The sequence below is a fragment of the Phoca vitulina genome, unplaced genomic scaffold, assembly GCF_004348235.1.
Source record: "Phoca vitulina isolate PV1807 unplaced genomic scaffold, GSC_HSeal_1.0 scaffold94, whole genome shotgun sequence".
Lineage (NCBI taxonomy): Eukaryota > Metazoa > Chordata > Mammalia > Carnivora > Phocidae > Phoca > Phoca vitulina.
In genome coordinates this window covers 1,487,624-1,506,029 of record NW_022589797.1, presented here as the reverse complement: position 1 = coordinate 1,506,029, position 18,406 = coordinate 1,487,624, and the positions used below count along the sequence as shown (strand labels likewise).

General features: G+C 54.4%; 1 protein-coding gene across 2 annotated transcripts in view; it reads right to left on the bottom strand.

The window, feature by feature from the left end:
• TLN1 (talin 1) overlaps positions 1-18,406 on the bottom strand; it is a 32,045-nt gene that overhangs the window by 13,012 nt on the left and 627 nt on the right. Inside the window, exons 1-28 of one of the 2 annotated variants that reach the window (XM_032396734.1) lie at positions 12,922-13,188; positions 12,455-12,617; positions 12,116-12,213; positions 11,743-11,872; positions 11,485-11,637; positions 11,087-11,229; positions 10,851-10,978; positions 10,065-10,125; positions 9,333-9,437; positions 8,838-8,993; positions 7,980-8,081; positions 7,742-7,818; positions 7,328-7,508; positions 7,015-7,128; positions 6,778-6,886; positions 6,356-6,564; positions 6,104-6,202; positions 4,927-5,094; positions 4,454-4,748; positions 3,719-3,885; positions 2,788-2,916; positions 2,506-2,622; positions 2,304-2,417; positions 1,980-2,114; positions 1,469-1,597; positions 815-917; positions 496-704; positions 11-130 (exon numbers count right to left, since the gene is read on the bottom strand). In XM_032396734.1, coding sequence (XP_032252625.1) covers positions 11-130; positions 496-704; positions 815-917; positions 1,469-1,597; positions 1,980-2,114; positions 2,304-2,417; positions 2,506-2,622; positions 2,788-2,916; positions 3,719-3,885; positions 4,454-4,748; positions 4,927-5,094; positions 6,104-6,202; positions 6,356-6,564; positions 6,778-6,886; positions 7,015-7,128; positions 7,328-7,508; positions 7,742-7,818; positions 7,980-8,081; positions 8,838-8,993; positions 9,333-9,437; positions 10,065-10,125; positions 10,851-10,978; positions 11,087-11,229; positions 11,485-11,637; positions 11,743-11,872; positions 12,116-12,213; positions 12,455-12,617; positions 12,922-12,960 — 3,753 coding nt within the window. In that variant the 5' untranslated portion in view covers positions 12,961-13,188. Of the gene's footprint in view, positions 1-10; positions 131-495; positions 705-814; positions 918-1,468; positions 1,598-1,979; positions 2,115-2,303; positions 2,418-2,505; positions 2,623-2,787; positions 2,917-3,718; positions 3,886-4,453; positions 4,749-4,926; positions 5,095-6,103; positions 6,203-6,355; positions 6,565-6,777; positions 6,887-7,014; positions 7,129-7,327; positions 7,509-7,741; positions 7,819-7,979; positions 8,082-8,837; positions 8,994-9,332; positions 9,438-10,064; positions 10,126-10,850; positions 10,979-11,086; positions 11,230-11,484; positions 11,638-11,742; positions 11,873-12,115; positions 12,214-12,454; positions 12,618-12,921; positions 13,189-18,406 lie in introns of those variants that run through there. The other variant, XM_032396735.1, reaches the window with a different exon arrangement.

The window sequence follows — 18,406 nt, the reverse complement described above, 5'->3', positions numbered from 1 at the left end:
GTCTTCCTACCGAGTCACTCAGGAGTCGCTTGCTGGCGTCTCCCACTGCTCGCAGGGCATTGTCCACATCTCGCTGGCCAGGCAGGCAGCTGACACAGCGGTTCAGGGCCTGGGTCACTGCTTTAGCCACCTGAGGTGGAAAAGGAGACAGGCGTTGCCAAAATGGAAACAGTTTGGGAGAGCCCCTCCTCCACTCATGGGGACATGGGAAATAACCGATCTACTGCCTCCGAAAGTGAAGAGGAAAGGGGGTGTGTAGCTGAAGGGGCTGAAGTTAGGGTATCAAGTGATAATGATCAAACGGTCTCGAACCTGGTGTTCAGCTAGGCCCCTGCCTCAGGCTAACTGAGACCCTCCTACCAAGACTGAGAGAAAGGGTGCAATCCAGACAGGAGCTGTCAAGAGCAGACCTGGGAAGGTGCCTATCAGTGTGGATGGATTTTGCTCCAGGCAGGTTGGGCCGTAGGGGGAAGTGGCCTCTTCCCCAAACCTGACCTGGGCAAGCCGCTGCTGGCTCTCAGGGTCCCCTGGATGGCCAGCTGCCTTTTTTGCTTCCTCGATGAGGCTGCTGGCTTTGTCCAGAACGTCGCTGGCTGTGTCAAGCACAATGGCCTGCACTGCAGGATCTGACGTCAGGGCAGCTACACCCCGAGCGGCCTGGGCCAGTGACCGCAGCCCACCTGCCACATCCCGAGCTGCGATCCCTGGGGAGATGAAGGGAAAAGGCGCCTTTACTGCCCGGCCCCGATCCCTGTGGCGTCCTCTGTCAGCTCCATCCCTCCTTCAGCTCCTTTTCCCCAGCCCCTCCACATACCTGCGTAATTCTCATTGCCCTGGGCAACCTCCCCCAGCAGCTGGGCAATGGCGGAGCTCACTGCTTTGGTGCTGTTACCCAGGTCCTGGGCACATTTCTCCATCTAGGGATGAAGTGGGAGACTCAGGGGCAGAAAGAACCGGAAAATGGGAACTTGAGAAGCGAGTTGGGATCAGCTGGCAGTTTAAATGAAGGTTTTGGGCAGCTCTGGAGTGCAGGTGGGAAAGAAAACCTCAGGGTTTGATTAAGAATGAGGTGTTTTTTTTTTTTAAGATTTTATTTATTTAGAGAGAGAGCAGGGGGAGCGGCAGGCAGAGGGAGAAGCAGGCTCCCCGCTGAGCAGGGAGCCCTATGCAGGACTCGATCTAGGACTCTGGGGTCATGACCTGAGCCGAAGGCAGATATTTAACCGACTAAGCCACGCAGGCATCCGAGTTTTGTTTTTACATAAGATTTTATTTACTTATTTGACAAAGAGCGAGAGAGCACACGCAGGGGGAGCGGCAGGCAGAGGGAGAAGCAGCTTCCCGCTGAGCAAGGAGCCCGATGTGGGGCTCCATCCCAGGACCCCAGGATCGTGACCTGAGCCGAAGGCAGATGCTTAACCGACTGAGCCACCCAGGTGCCCAAGAATGAGGTCTTCAGGATACTTACGGTCTCCCCAGGTAAGGGTTTAAGCTTGCCATCTCGAGCTGCTGCCTTCACTTCCTGCAGGTCTCTCTCTAGATTCTGTACCACGCTCAGTGCAGAATCCATCTCCAAAGGCCCACACGCTTCCTGAGCCTACAGTGATAAGGGGGCTTGGGTACCGGAGGTACTGCTGTTTCCCACTGATGCCCCAGGCTATATAATTACCCCTGTTTTAGGTTATTTTGCAGAGTCCCCATCATCCCAGAACTCCACCCTCATTTTCTTCCTTTCCTTTTTTTTTAAAAATATTTATTTATTTGAGAGAGAAAGAGAGCGTGTGCATGTGCATGCACACACAGCAGAGAGGGAGAGAGAAACTTAAGCAGACTCTGCGCTGAGCGTGGAGCCTGACACGGGGCCCGATCTCATGAGCCTGAGATCATGACCTGAGCCGAAGTCAAGAGTCGGATGCTTAACCGACTGCGCCATCCAGGTGCTCCTACCCTCACTTTCCAAAGCCAGCCAGCTCCCATACCTTCTGGGCAGCGGTACGAAGTTCGGCCAATGCGGTACCAAGGTTTTTAGCACACTGACTCAGCTGCATGGCCGAAGCCTGGTCCTGAATTGTTGGCACGGACGCCTTTGCAGCAGCCACCATCTTCCCACCTGGCTGTTGGGGAACAGGCGGGCAGATGAATGTACCATCTGCTTGGGTACAGGGACTGATGACGGTTAGGACACGGTGAGCACTGTGGCTCTGTCTGGGAAGGAGGCTGTTGGTGGAGCTTTAAACTGCGGGCGATCTCGGGGACTCAGGGTGGGGAGAGTCTTGTCTGAGAGGCGGGAGAGGGTGCCTTGCCTGCAGGAAGCTCTGGCTTGCGGCAATGAGGGCCAGCTGAGCACTGGGACTGTCGGGCTGAGCCTGGCTCCCTCGGACGCCCTGTACCAGCAGTGGAATTTGTTCTGCCACAGCCTGTGGGGGGAAAAGGTCATGACAGCCACCTCGCCACAGACCAGGGGAAAGTGTCCCCCGTCCCACACCTCCTCCCACCGAGTCTCACCTTGCAGCTCTGCACCAGCAGCGGCTGGGGGCCGGCAGAGGCCTTGGGGGTGGAGGCTGCGTGCTGGGCCGCGGCGATGGTCTGTGTGGCTGAGGCCGCAGCCTGTTTGGCTGCGTGCTGTGAGGACAGAGTGGTTAGGACAAGCCCCAGGCGGTCCCCCACCCAGTCCCTGCCCATCCTGGCCGTGCTACGCCACGAGGAAATGCCGATCGAGTCTCTCTCTGCACATCATTCCTCCCACAGCGCCCACACTCTTGCTCCCGGTTCACTCGCCAGCCTCACCTCCAGGCGCTGCACCAGCTTCTTCTTGATGGCGTTCTGCGCAGCCGCATTGGTCGCCATGCGCAGACCCTCGGCCGCCTCCCGCAGCCGCTGCTGCTGCTCCTCACTGTCAGGGTGGGCGGCGGCTCCCTGCGAGAAGTGGGGAGACACGCGTCCTCAGTGTCCCTGCGGCCCCCAGCTAAGCTCTGCTCCGGCCCCTCCAGACTCCAACATTTTCCCAAGTCATTTCTAACTACCCGCACTCAAGGTGATCACAGCTGAGATGAGCTGCCTCAGGCAGGCGCAAGGGAAGTGCAGGGGGGCCCTGGATTCCCTTTGGACCCTCTTTAGGTGGAACTATGTCTTCTTTCCCTCTCGGGGGGAGGAGAGCCATCGGTCTTTCCCTATTCCCCACAAAATGCCACTGGCAAGTGAGGCGTGAGGAGGGCTCTCTGGGACAGGGAGGACACAGTTCAGAGCAGGGATCTCAAAAACCCCATCCGGGGACCTAGTTACTCCTGCAAACTGAGGAGCCCCAGAGCTCAGGGAGTACGAGAGCCTCTTGGCTTCTTCCGGACAGTATTCTGCACCTTGTGTCCCTATGTCCCCCTGCCTTGTCTCTCTCTGCACTGTTGACTGTGCATTCCCAGGAGAGACCAGGAAGCAGGCAGCAAAGTAGGGGAAAGTAAGGACAGCAGACCTTGGACTTGGGGGAGGAAAAGGGGCACGGTTGCCTTGTCAGTTAGCAAGCACTCCAGCAGGCCACACTGGCTCGAGGCCTGGGCCGCCATCCACCTGAAGCCTGGGGCGCATTTACTTCCTGAGTGCTTCTATTTGTTCTCATGTATTTCCTGCTTTTCCTGGGTCTCTCCCATCAGGACAGGGTGACCTTCCGGACCTTTCTACTTCCCTTCAGGTCTCAGTCTGGGAGTGTGCACAGAAGGCCTTGTACCTTGGCAGCCTCCACCATCTTGGCTGTGGCATCAGCCAGGATCTTAGCGGCGCTTAATAGCTTGCGAGAATTCTCCAGATCACTCTCCCCCTCGGCATCAGCCTTGATGGCATTGACCAGGTCAGAGGTGGCTTGGGCTAGGATGCGGGCCTGTCGTACCATCTCACCTGAGAGGACAGGCCACGATCAGGTAAGGAAGCCAGAGATACTGCGAGGGTGGCAGGGGTGGGGGAAAAGGGTGCAGACAAGGTAGACAGTGCTCTTGAGGACAGTTAAAGAGACACAAAGGTTCTCGAAGGGATTCCCCTGGAGTTATTGTTTTTTGAGTTTAGGATCTTGCAGAGGGAGATTTCCTGGTGGGCTTTCATGGGAAGGAAGACAGTCTCTAATGGGTATTTTCAGCAAATCGTCTTGAGAAGGTAAGATACTCCTCGTGAAGGCTTTTAGGGGTGAGTGGGTAGGGGGGGTGGGGAAGGCTGGCTCTTAATAAGGCCGCCTTCCAACCTCCAGCTGTGTTTGCGTGCACTTCTGTATATTCTCCAAACGCACCAGAGGAGGCAGAACAGGGATCGTATTCCCGCTTACAGACGAGAAACTAGAGGTTTCAGAGACCGAACATCTAGCCTCCCATGCTGAGTCCTAAGGGGGAGGTGGCGGGTCTGCAAGGACTGAATGTCCACTGGGCTCAGGGAGCCTCACTGGGGTTCGTCGTCTTCCCAGGAGTGGTGTCCTTACCAGCGTCACCCATGGAACTGAAGATGTTCTCGGTGACGGTGAGGATGGTGTCAGTGGCCTGGTCATAACGGCCAGCAGGCCCAGCGCCCGTGGCGTGGGCCTTCACGTGCTGCAGCAGCTCATTCAGGGCCTGGGTGACGGCCGTGGCCGCTGCCCCTACCCCCCGCAGCAGCTGCCCGTCCTCTGTGGCTGCCTGGGAGGCGGACACACAGCCCTCCACGGCTCTGGCCACCAGGCGTCCGGCCTCCACCAGCTGCTCCTGGCAGACAGGTGAGCTGATCGTAGGGGCCACCACCTGCAGGCAAACTGCGAGTAAGAGACGAAGGCCACGGAAAGGAGTCGCGCGGTGGGGTGTCTGTGGTGTTTGTGACAGTCACTGGGAGAGGTAAGGAGGAGCCGAAGAGGTGCAACGACGGCTCTTGTGTGCGGCAGCATCCCCCTCGGCGCAGGCTAGCGCAACCTTTGGGGCTCACCTTGGTACAGGCCACCAGCTGGGAGGTGGACAAGGCACACTGTGTTGCTGCCGCAATGACCTGGGTCTGAAGGCCCGAGTCCTCTGTCCGCTGGGCCACACTCTTGGCCTTGAGGACCAAGGCAGCTGCAGCACTTGCCACGGCCTTGGCTAGCTGCATTAGTACGTCCTGGGAGGAAAGGGCTGTCAGCAGGGCCTGAGATCGGGCTTGGAATCCATGGACCCTTCTCAGAGGCATAAGCTGTTTCATTCTTCCCACTGACTCCAATCATAGGACAGCGTATGCAGCAGCAACCAGAAGCTACCCCAAGCCCCTGCCTCGAGCACCCAGTAGGACAGATCCCCCACCGAGGAACAAACCTACACCGAAAGAAACAAGAGCCTACACCAAAGGGAGAAATGCATGAGGCGGATACACTCGGACGGCGATGGGGAGGGAGGGGCGGTGCTGTTACAATGGGATGGAGAGAGATACCTCTTGGGGTCCCTCCCACCCCCAGCTTCTTTCCTCCATTTCTTCTCAATCTTGGTTGGAAGCAGTCACCCTGGAGTACGAGACCCTGTACAACCCTCCCTGGTCCCATTTTCCCAAGCCCTGCCTGTGGCATGCCTACCCATCTCCCATCATGTTCTGCTCCCCCAGGAGGCTGGGGGGGGGAGAGGTGCAGAGCGAGTGTATGCGGCTCAGAGAGGACAAAGCTGGGAAGGCCCAGGCCAGAGGCCGTTACCGTGGGGGAATCGGGGGGAGATCGAGCCCCAGCCCCTCTGGGTGCACATATCTGCGTGGGAAATCCAGGATGACAAGTCAGCTGAAGAAACTGGCATTGGGTGGGGAAGGGGACAGCTAGAGGGACAGTGTCCTCAGGGTGGCATGGAGGGGGCTTCAAGATGTTAAGTTGGGACAAGGGCTATATATGGGGAAGACAAGAAAAAGATGACAGGCGGCTACAAAATAACAGTCAGCCAAGGGTGAACTAGTAGATTTAGTCTTGACTCAGGGGTTCTGAGTTCTCATCCCCCAAAAAAAGGACTGGAGGTTCCCAGTGTCATTCCCTGCAAACAAGAGGTCCAGATTGGCTCTCAGAAGTCAATTTGTAGTAACAGGATTAGGAGCTAGATTCAGGGTCGGAGATCACCTCCGAGAAGCTTATGTTCTAGGGGCTGGGTAAGTCACCAACCTGGAAGTGCGGGTCAGTATCACTTTCCCCAATTTGCTGCAACAGCTCCCCACTGGCCTGGCCCACGTTCCCAGCTGCTTGCAGCAGGTTCTGACGGGGCTGTGGAGAGCGGACACCGGTCAGAAGCTGCCCAGTCCCTGCCCACGCGCCCCTGGGTCCTACACGCCCACGGGCCCCACGCCTCCACCCCGCAGCCTGGACCGCCCCCGTCTCCTCTGGGCTTCCTCCCTAGTGCCAGCCCGGGGCCCCGACCTCAGCACTGGCTGGCTGGGCACTGCGCAGCAGCTCCGACACGGCCCCGGCGAGGCCCTTGGCGGCCTGCAGCAGGGGCCGGCCGCTGCCGCCTTCGTCCTCCAGCAGGGCAGCGAGCAGCTTCACGCCGCGGGACATCTCCGTGAGGTTGGAGGAGATGGTGGTGACCGCACAGCCCACCGCTGTGTAGTCCGTCTCCGCGGGGTCCCCTGGGGGAGGGGGAGGGAGAGGAGCGCGGTGAGGGGGGGCAGGCCAGGCGACGGGCCGGGGAGGCGCACGGAGGCGTCAGTCACACACCCGTCCTGACACAGTCTCTTCCCTGAGCCAAGGTGCGGTCCCAGCCGGAGCCCGCCACGCTCGTGCTCCCCGCGCTCGCTCCTTCTCCCCTCCCCGCCACACAGAGAACTCGGAGTCCGGCTTACCCGCTGTCAGGTTCACCACGGAGGCGGTACCAGCTGTGATGGCATCGACCTGGGAGTGGATCTCATGCTTTGATTCATCCATCTTGTTTTTACGCCAGGCCTTAGAGGCCTGCGAGAGAGAGAGTGAGAGAGAGAGAAGAGAAGCAAAGCTCAGGATCTGCCTGGTTTGGTTAACCCCAACCCCTCCGGGGAGTCCCAGCCTTAGCGCGGCTGGCCTCTCCTCCCTCCCATACTCACAGCATCCTGGCCCAGAGGGGGCAAAGTGTCAAAGTCATCCAGAGTGGCCTGGGCAGCTTGGACAGCCTGCATGCTGGAGTTAATGGTCCCAGTGAGTGCCTGCTGGGCTGACGTCTACAAGACAAGGGGAGGAAAAACAGGGAATGCTTAGAGGCAAGAGAAGGTAAAGGAGAACTCGAGGCTAGGGACAGGAATACAAACAGGGACGTGGGAAAAGACTGCCTAGCTCCTGGCTGGGCCCAGCTGACGGGCGGGGACGGGGGGAGGGGGGGAGAAAGGCCTGGTACCCTGGTGGCAGCGGATGCACTCTTACCAAAGGGGGCATGTGTCCTCGGTGCATCTGGCCACTGGTAATCTGCTGCTGGGCCGGTGGCATGCTGCCCACCTGGAAATTCTCAGGCCCAGAGGCTCCGGAGCGCATGATGGCGGGCAGGGCCACAGAGCCGTGCTCCACTTTGCCCACCCGGTTATACTGCTGCTGCAGGACTGTCGACCTAGGCAGGGGACACCCTGGGCAGCACTCAGAGGGCTCTGTGGTCTCACCCCCTTCCCACCCAGCTCTAGAGCCTTTGCAGGTCCTGTGGTCTAGGGGGCGTGTGAGGTCTCATGAGAGCCTGTGACTGGTTCAAGAACCGTCCTAGGGATTCCCCACCCCTCAGCAATCACTGGAGGCAGGCCTTGCCGTCCCTGCCCCTGATGGATGGGATCAGCCCAGCTCCCTTCGTACTTTTTGGGGGACACTGAGTCCTCCAGCATAGTAGACTCCTCGTCTCCCTCCAGCCCAAAGTGATCCTTGCTTTTTTTCTGTAGGAAGGAAAAAGGAACAATTAAAGAAAAGAGAGGCAAGGAAACGGCAGCCTCTTCTTTCCCCTAGTCAGCCTTTTTCCAGAACCTGGGTCCCCACTTTGAAAGGACCGGCTTGGGTAGAAGGTGGGGTTAGATAAGGAGAAGGCTGGGGTGGGCACCTTCTTAAGGATGATATCAATGTAGCCGGCGATGAGCTGGGCAATCTGCTCCCCTTCCGTCGTCTGTACTGAGTAGTAGCCATCTTGGTAGTCCCCGAAATCCTAGGGTGACAAGGTGGGAGCTTGGTGGGAGGGGCGCCATCTACCCAGGATGGAAAAGGGTAGGATGGGAGCCCCACGGATGAGCTGGTGAGCGCTTCCCCTGCCAATAGCCCTCTAGGGAGAAGCCCGCCCTTCTTCAATTTCCTGTTTATTTTCCTCCCTGCAGGGCAACACTTTATTTCTGAGAAGCAGTCTTTATGCTACATAGTTTCACATGCATGCCATCCATGAAATCTGTTCTCTCCCCATGACAATAAAGTTGGAAGGACATAAACATTTATCATTGAAATGACCACAATTGAGGGTTAGCACTAGTATCCAAAATGGAAAGATAGCCTTTATGAAGTTCTCATCCCCTCACTGGGGCACTTCATCAAGGTGGTATCAGTTTCCAATCCAGCACACCAAAATATAAAGCTGGGGGGGGGGGAACTATTATATAGTTGCTGCTGAAAGAGAGGAGGCTTATTTTTTTCTTTCTATCACCTTTTTCTTCCCTCTCCCCAAGTTTCCTGCGAGCTCAGCTTGCTGGTGACGGTTCTGTCCTGTTGATTTTAAAGACTGTTTCATTTAAGCATCACTTACTCTCCAGGAAATCTCCTCTACTCTGACCTCCATGGTCCTGTAATCGTTACAAAGTTCTCCCTTTTTCTGGAGTCACACTCAGTGCCCTATCCCAAGGAAGGGGAGAGACCTCTGCAGCTGCCCCCGCCTGGAAATTCCAAAGCCCCTTCCCCTCTGGGCGCCCAGACTCACTAGGGTGAAGCTCTTGGGAGAGGCAGCCCAGCGTTTGATGTTGGTGAGGCTCCATTCCTGGATCACCTCTTTGGTCTTCTCATCCACTCGCATGACACACTCCTTAGTGATGCCCAGAAGCCTGGGCACCAGCTTGTTCTTTCCTTTCATCTTTTCCTGTGAGGCAGAGGTTGTCATTGGTGCTGTGGCCAGAGGTCACACAGAGGTGTGAATGAGCACATCAGATCTCGACCACAAGGGGGTGCTGAGGAGCACGGGAGAGCCTAACTGGGTGTCTGGATGGAGCCTGAACAAGCTCCTAGAGGGAAAACACAGGGTCCGGAGCGAAGTCGTGGCGGAGGGCTGACAACAGGGCAAGTTTTCACAAGGTCAGAGCAAGGCAGAGAATGGGACTTGTAGGGATGATGGAAAATGTGAACAAGGGCAGGGCCAGACTTTGAGGGGAAAGGATAAGAGCGGGAATAAGGAAGGCAATGAGAAGGGTCTGTAGCCCACCTTAACCAGAAAGAAGGAGACACCATATGTCTTGAGGGAACGGGCTAGCTTCACGTAGCGCACCTTGGCCTCGATCTCACTCATCTGCCCACAATTCTTGTGTGCCTTAGAGTAGGAAATGGGAAAAAACGCTTACAAAATGCAGGAAGATAGTGTCACACACAAGGAGTTGCGACGTTAACTACAATGGGAGCGTACTGTGGGGGACACAGGAAAGGTTAGGGGGTGCAGGATATGAGAAACGAGAGGGTGACAGGCTGGGGGCTGACAAAGGATACGCAGAAGCAACAATTCAGGGAATATAGTTAAAGAACTTGCAGATGTTCTGGAGACATAAACAGATAAGAAGCAGAAGGTCAAACAGAAGACTTTTTGGGCTGAGTATCCAAGAAGTGGGGATAACACATTTGTACAAAGATATACTTTTCAGGGTAATTTCAGGCATACTGTCTCATTTGATTCTCCTATCAATCCTACCCAGGGCAGGTACTGTCATCCCACGTTAGAGGCAAAGAAAAGAAAACAAGAATATTGAATTCCACAGCAAATGCAGTGATGGAGCTGAGATGAAAGGTCTTCTGCTTTCTTGGCCCAGGAGAGGTGGGAGGGCAGCTTGGTGGGTGGAAGCAGGGTGGGAGGAGACAAGGAAGGGGTGGGGGTCCATTCAGTCAGTTAGGATTAAGCAGCAAAGCTCCCGGGGCATCCCCAACACTTTCCCCTACCCCCATTCACCTGGAAGATCTTACGCTCTCCCTTCTGCTTCACATACTCCTTGGGCAGGAAGTCCTTCAGGCTACACCAGAAAAGGGAGGGTCAGCATGTAGTGGACAGCATCAGGGAAATGTGGGCCATGGACTGTGGGCCTGGGGGTGTGAAGAAATGTCTAGGACAGTGTTATCTTTGGGGAGAAAGAAGGCTCGAGGGAACAGAGTCGGGATTATCCACGAAACCGAGACGACCTAGCATGAGCTCTGGAGCGCAGCCTGTGTCTCTCCCTACGGGAAAAAGGGACCGAGGGAACCTGAGTTGCAGGCTCAGTCCCTGAGGAAAAGAGGGTCCAGGGCACTACTGCAGGGAACCAAGAGCAGAAGGAGCTCAGTAGAAGGATGACCATGCATGTAGGAAGCTAAGCAAGACACGCTGAACTCTACACATTCTGAGGAGTATCAGTGGATGAAACTTGTGAAGCTTTCTAAGTCTATGTTCCCCACGAGGAGAAATGTTCTTTTTTCCTCTGGCTACTGCAGTAAAATTCTTCAGAGAATCTCAAAAAGGTTACATGCTTGCTTGAGAGGTATGGGGCAGAGGCAAGAGATTCTGGGCTACATTCATGTTCCACATGGGGCCCGTGAGGAGACAAATAGCTGACAGCAGTAAAAAAGGTACCCGTGTGGGGCAAACCCCGGTGCATCAGAAGAGGAACAGAGAGAGAAGGCCTGGGAGGGGGGGCAGGGCTGTTGGGGTCACAATGGCAATGAGTCCTGGGCCCTGACAGGGTGTGGGATGTGGGTCACTCACTCGAGGAAGCCAGCCTTGTGCTTCTGCTCATTGTGGGGCCCAAACTGGATCTGGCACTGGAAGCCAGCGAACTCACAGGCCTTGTCAAAGGAGACAGGGTGGGAGCCATTGAGGATGTCATCTCGTGCCTGGAGAACACAAGGCGGTGGACGTCGTGTGTGGGTGCGGGGATACCCTTCGCTGTGCTTCTGCCCCCTCGCCCCACCTCCCCTACCCTGGGCAAATCCTCTCCACACCTGCACATAAAGAAGGTTCAGCTGTACGGGGTCCCGGGAGTCCACATTCTGGTCTGAGTAGAAGAACTTCCTCCGCAGCAGAAGCGTCTCGTGCTCCTCCACTCCCTGTTCCCTCAGCGTGCGGCCATGGTCCAGCCAGTTCACTGGGACACAGAGTCCCCTCAATGCCAAGCCCTTAGGGCGCCTGTCTTGTCTGCTCTTTGCTTTTTGTTTATTCTTCATCTCCTACCTTCTCTCACTGCTAAGTTCCATGAGTAAGACTTTGTTTTATTACTGATCCTGCATCTAAAACAGTGTCTTGCAAAAGCAGATTTTCCATAACTAACGAATATAGAGCTGTCCCCTGCTCCCCCCACCCGACCATTTCCAGGGCCCTCTTTTTTTCTATTTCCGCTTACACTCATCATCCGTGTGCAACTTCTGCTTTAGTTTTTCCATCTTCTTTTCATCTCGCAGCAGTGTCTTGTCCTTTCGTAAGGTCCCTGTCACCTCCTCCTTCTTCTCTTCCATCAGCTCTCGAACCAGTGAATATTCATCATGGTTGGTGATGCCTGGGGGAGGGGGAGGGGTGGTAGCATCCCAGGCACTGCATCCGTGTTTTCTGGCAGAGTTGGAGCCTCCATTCCCCAGCCCTCAGCCCCACCGAGACCCCTTACCAATGCGGGCACAGATGGTCATGAGCATGTCGGTGACAGTCTTAGAGTCATCCACCATGATAGTCTTCACAGTTCCATCGAGCATACGGATTTTCAGGGGCCTCTGTTTCTTCCTGTATTCCATGGTGTCCTGTTCGGGCAGGAATAGGAGGAGGGGCCCACTTGAAGCTAGAGGTATTACTTCCTTTTTCCATGGCCAGAGGGGAGGAAAGTAGATTACTAACAGCAAGACTGTGGTGGCTCACTCAAAAAGCAGGTTATTTTGACTGCCTGTGATAGAAAGCCTGGAGAGGGTCAGGGACAACAGATATGGGTGCTGAAAAGAGGAGGTGGAGTAGGGGATGTTGGTGGTCCTTGATGAAGTGATACTCACCCCATTTCGGAGCATGTAGTAATCCAAAGCTTTCCCGGCCTCCAGCCATATACCTTTTTTGGGGTCATCATCTGACAGGAACAGCCCAAAGTCGCTGGCTAAAAGAGAGGACGGATCACCTCAGAATCACGAGGACCCCAGTGAGGCTGGATGGCTGCGCGGTTGCCCCTTACTATTTCCCCAGGGACCGGGGGCCTAAAGGGGAGAGGGAACCACGGAGCATAGGCCTGAGGGGTTAGTAGCCTTGAGGGACGATGGGGTCATCCCTTAAAGCCAAGAGCCTGGGAACAAGGAGGGATCGAAGACTCCCACCCCCACCACCGGGGTGCTCAGACTCACGAGGGCCAGCCAGGGCCTCTGGGATGCGTTCACGAATGATGCGACAGGCATCGTACACCATGGTGGACGGCTCGAACTGCATCGTCTTCACGACATTCCCAATGCTGATCTTCAGTGAGAGTGCAACCATGGTGGCAGCTTCTCCTCTCCAGCCTGGCTCGACCTGGCCCGTGGCACCAGGGCATTAGCGCACATCCTCATCAGAGGAGAGGAGGTCCCCCAGATGGGGCCCCGGGAGGGGTGTTTTTGAAAGGGACCCACCAGAGCAAATAATAACGTAGTTGTTTTTATTTATGAATTTTAAAAAGTGAAAGATTATTTATACCAAAGGAACCAATCTTAACCACCTAAGATATGTGAAGGAGTCTGGTCTGCCATGCAGTGTTCCCTGAGGACACCGTCCTGTCCCTACCACTAGAATCTGTGCCTCCCTTCTGTCTGCCAAGTATCTCCCTTTTGTCCCTTACCCTGCTCCTTTCCCAGCCCTGCCTCTGCCTTGTTTTCATCTTTTCTTGGTCCAGTCTTCTTCTCTCTTTGTCTCTCACTAGGTCTTGCTGGCTTTTTCCTGTCTGGGATTTTCAGAGCTCTGCCCTGACTCATCATGTGACCTCCCCTCTGACAGCTTTAGCTTCCTTCTCTGCAAAATGAGGACGTTATGTTAGGTAATTCCCAAGAGATCCTGAAGGCTGCAAACACCCACTCTAGCTAGCCCAGCAGGGAGACCAAACACGACTGCTTGAGCCGTCTAACTGGAGAGGGAGGTGCCTTCCCAGGGAGCCCGGCCCCATATTTGGCTTCCCTGGCGGTCGAGCTAGAATGATGATTCTCTAATCCAAAAGGATCTCAGAAACTAGTCAACTCCTCAGTTTTGCAGAATGCATATCAGACCATGGTGGGGCAGGTGGGGCAGTTTCAAGGCAGGTCAGAAGAAGAGCCCAGTCCCTCTAACTTGGTTCTTGCTTCAAGTCACCAAGTGAATACCCAGTCCTCACGACAGCTCCTCACATGCTCTCCTGTCTTCAGTAAGTCCTTCTCAAACTCTGCCCTCCGCCTCACTACCTCCCTTGATGGTGTTTTCACTGCAGCTCAAGATCAGTCCCACTGTGACCTCTCCCGCCCTCCTTGGCACCACATCTCAGCAGGCTGGAGGAAGCCTTGCAGGTAGCAGGTGGCACCCAGGGCACAATTTGCCTGGCAGCTGGTGATGTGACCCAGTTTGGTATAGGGATTGGTTCCTCTCAACTAAGAGAATGAGCAAATCCGGGCTGCCCATTCCCCTCCTGGCAAACCCTCCTTGGCTAGCCCCAAGTGGGGAAACGCAGGACCGGGGGAAGGCTGGAAACGGGTGGGGGTGCTGGGACACAGTGGCCAGTAGAGAACCAGGGAAGTTGGGAAGGGATAGGTTTTTGGAGGGTGAAGAGGTTAGGAAGGATGAGGTGAAAGAGACTGATAATTTAGAAACAGGAGACAGGTCTATGTGGGAAAGGTGTGGATCAGGGATCTGATAGACCGTTTCTGACCTTATAGAACAGTCCAGAGTCTCCCACGAAACCACAGCTCGCTCTCTATCTTTATTTCCAAACAAATGAGGATTCTTCCAGTCTCCCCAGCTCTCTGCCCACCTCCCCATTCCTCGGCCACTTCTCCCAGTAGCTTGACAGACCTGGCTGTGGGGTTGCTGGAGGGCTGGAGGGTCAGTGAAGTGGAGTCGTCAGAGGAGCTGAGAGCAGGACTGAAAGGACCCTCCACCCTAAGTTGAAATTGCATGTCTCCCCCATTTCCTCCGGACATATGAACACCCCCTTCTTCTTCAAGCACGGAAACCTCTGGTGAGACCCCGATAAGGGAGATGAGTCATGCCTACCCTCACTCCCAGGCTGGTCCTGAGTGGACACCCACAGAGCTACAAGACGATGAGGGAGGAAAGGGAACTGAGAAGTGAACTGAGGGTGATGAGGGCAGAGAACAAGGTCCTTGGAAGTATGGGGAGAAGCTATCCAGATCCTACTCTGGCCTGAGAACTTTGCTCCCTTTTCCACCATGTTTTATGAAACAGCAACAATGCCCCCCCCATCCCCCTCCCAGGGAACTCCTCCTCCCTCAAGGCATTCCTGAGATGCATTCCAGAGGAGTTGGGCAATTGGGGGGGGTGGGATGGAGGACAGAGGTCAAATCCCAGCAAGGAATGGAATGTAAGTATACCGGGGGGTAAAGAATTTGGGGTACATGGGGAATATAGTCAGAACAGATACCCACAAAGGGAGCTGCAGAAAGACAGGGAGCTACAGAAAGGGACAAGGGAGAGAGAAAGCTGAAAACAAAGTCAGAACGTATGAGGGTTGGGGGAGTAACACTCAGTCTGTTACCAAATTTGGCCTCTGAGGCCGCAACCGCGGGGGGTGGGGGGTGGGGGGAGGTTGGTGGTTGTGGGTGAGACTGACATATCCGGCCTCAGGCTGCTGGAGGCTCACTTCGGGGTGGACTGGGCAGCTGAAGGGCTGGACCTGATCTCCCTCGACATAGCCCCGCACCACCTACACCTATTTATGCATGTTCATCTCCCCAACTGCACCCCAGTCTATGCACAGAGCTCTTTATCACAAACCTACTTATACTGTCTCCACATACACGTTATCTCAAACATGGAGTCCCTTACACAGACCCCATCACAACCACATTATCTTCCCGTAAAGACCCCATCCCATGCACACAGCTTCTCCACAAACACACCTCTATCCGTAAGAGAACAACTTGCCCCAACATCTCTCCTCCCATTACACATTCTCCCTCCATTCATCCAACAGGCATTTCTGAGGGTCTGTTGTGAAAAAGGCCCCGGGCCAAACTCTCAGTGACTGGGAAGCAAGAAGAGCAAGTCCTCGCCTTCACTTTCAAGGGGCTCCCAGTTAGTTGAGTGGGTAAGCTAAATACAGAATTATAATACAGGGCAGGATGTGGTCAGAGTCAAGAGGTGTGTGCTCAGGGGAGAGATCCCTTTAGGTTAGAGAAGAGGGACCAAAAAGTCTCTGTGAAAAGTGTCATTTGAAGTTAGGACTTTAAATAAAGATAATAAAAATCATAAGGATCTACCTTTTATTGACGATTATGTCAATTTCTCTGTATACATAGTTTCATTTAATCTTTACAACAACCCAGCAAGATACCATTATATCCATTTTTACAGATTAGGAAACTGAGGTGCAAAGACGTTAAACACTTGTTCAAGGAACTTCTCCAAAGTCATACAGCCTAGTAAGTTGTGAAGTTGTGAAGCCAGGATCCGAACCCACATCTCTCTGACTCCAAAGCCCAAGCTGTCTCCACTACGCCAGCCGGAGGTGAGTCAGGGGTAGCATTCCAGGCAGAGAGAAGAGCATAAGCAAAGGTGGAGGAGCAGGAAATCACGGAGGAGCATTCAGGGAAGTGAGCAGGCAGGCTGGCTGAAGCACAGGGTACCTGCAAGGGAGCAGCGATGGGGAAATCCGGGTCAGGGTGGAAAGGCAGGGGAGGATTAGAGAGGAAGGAGTATTTTACCTACTGGAGGGCACCAGGAGGCCACGGGAGGCTTTGAGCAGAAAAGGGACAGAACCAGAACTAGATTTTGGAAAATAATTCTGGCAGTTACCTTGGAGACTGGTCAGAAAGACAGTGCATTAGCACAAGTGAGAAGTGATGACAGCAGTTAGAATGGTAGAGAGGAGGATGTCACTCATTTGTAGTTTTAAGAGGTAGAACTGTCAGGACCTGATGGCAGTCTGTCCTGTCAACCTTCAGGGACCTGGGCCCAAAGTCAGACTGGAGTCCCACAGCTTCTGTCATCAGTAGCCACTCAGTGGCTGGGGTGGCATGAGTTTACATAAGGAACTGGGAAGGGGAGAAGGAAAGATCAGGTCAAGCTGGGTATATATATGAAGATGAGGCTCTGGGGCACAGCAGATGGGGATGTGGGTTGCACCAGGTAGGGGCAGAAGGGATGAGGTCAGTGACTGTATTGGACTAGAAATGGGGAAGACAAGGTGTAGAGAAAGGCTGGGGAAGATGGTGGTAGGAAAAATACATACATGATCAGTCACTGGATCAGGCTAGGGGAAGGGGAAAAACAGTTATAAGTCAGGGAATGACAGAGTGAGGTCAGAGGTCAGATCAGGCTGCAGGAGGCTGAGAAGAGATGGGGCTGTGGCCAGTGGCTATATAAGGCTGGGATGGGGAGGAGGGGGAGAGCGGAGGGACACTGGCAGTCTACAAGCAGAGCTGGAGCTGGTGGCGGTGGGTGGGTACAGGGCACGACCAGTCACACTGGGTAGGGGATAGTGCTGTGGTCAGTGGCAGGGTCAGGCTGGGAGTGAAATGGGGGTGTGGTCAGTGGCCTGGCTGGGCGTGGGATCAGCAAGACCCAGTTTCCTCTTTGGGTCTCATTTCCTCTTTTCTGTTTGGGGAGTGGGGGAAGGGGATCTACAACTGGACCAAGAACTTAAGGAGGCTTAGCACCAGGGGCTGGCATGTAGCAGGGCCTGGGGGTACTTGACAGTTATGTTGGGCTGGGGGGAGCGGTATTCAGCAGATGACCAGGAGCTATGCAGGTGGGTGAGTGGGGGAAAGTGTGGGAGAGTGCTTTAAGATGATGGGAAAGCTCAGATTTGGGAGGGCAAAATATGGTAGGAGGTGCAGATTCGGACAGGAAGGGAGGAAGAACTGCAGCTGGGAACCGTTGGTAAGATGAACAAGTATGGGAGAGTTACAGATGAGGGGAGAATTCTGTATGCAGGACTGTGCTTGCAGAAAGGGGGTATCCAGGGAGGGTGTGAACTGCAGGGCCGGGGGGGGGACTTAATAACTAGAGAATGAGGGAATTGGGAGGCAGTGGGGCTGAACTTTCAGACGATTCAGTCATCTCTTTCTCCTGTGGCAACAGTGTTTCCATGGTCAGCCTTCCCTTAATCATAGTCCCCTCTCCCTAAGTAATCCCCCAATTATGTCTAGGCCTTGTACATCTCCTGGGTCCCAGTCCCATTCCTTCCTCCTATGTTGTAAACAACACAGTCCACGGGACCCCTGTCCCTCAACTGTGGTGACCACAGCAAGAGCACTGGATTTAGAGAGCAGAATAAAGAAGCTGGAATCCCAGAAACCTGCACTTGTAGCTGAAGCCCAGAACCCTACCTGAAATTAGTTTATCCTATCTCTGGGCTAGAGAACCCCTGAAACTACGGAGGAATGAGACCTCCCCGCAAAACGAATGCATGTATCTACTGCCAATCTCTTAAATTTTATCTATCTGAGGTCAACTGCCCTAATCTCAACCAGAACCCCCCTAAAACTAACCCTAATTCCTGACATTAACCCTGACCCTTATTTGTTTCCTGTTTCCTAACATTGGCTTTAACATTCATCCCTTTCCTAACAGACACCCGTACCCAATCCCTGGTCCCTAATATTGATCTAATTTTTACCCCTAGCACCAAATTCCCCGACCTTAACCCCAAATGTTGATCTCTAAGCCTAAAACTCCTTTGTCACTTGATTGCTGACCCATCCCTTCGCTATTTATCCCTGGTACCATGCTAATGTTCTCTAATCCCTAAAACTGGATTTCTAATTTAATTTCTGTGTTGACCCTTAACCCGGCCCTGAATCTTAACTTTGACTTAACGTTGGCCAGAAAACAAAATAATGACCTAATCCAAACTTTACCTACATAAAACGGACCTGACTCACACTAGTAACTCTAAATTTCCAACTCCGGTTTTATAACTCCTTAAGCTAACCTTAATTCCCAAATTCACCAGAGGCTTTCCTACCCACATACCCGCTATCAGCTAACCTCAAAGCCGGTCCCCGCCCTGCGCCTCAATGCCACCCCACTCCTCTCCCTCTTCAAAACTTATTCCAGACAGAGAACTGATCCCAGGAAGGGCCTGGCTCCCTTAAAACGGCCTACTTAACTCCGATCCC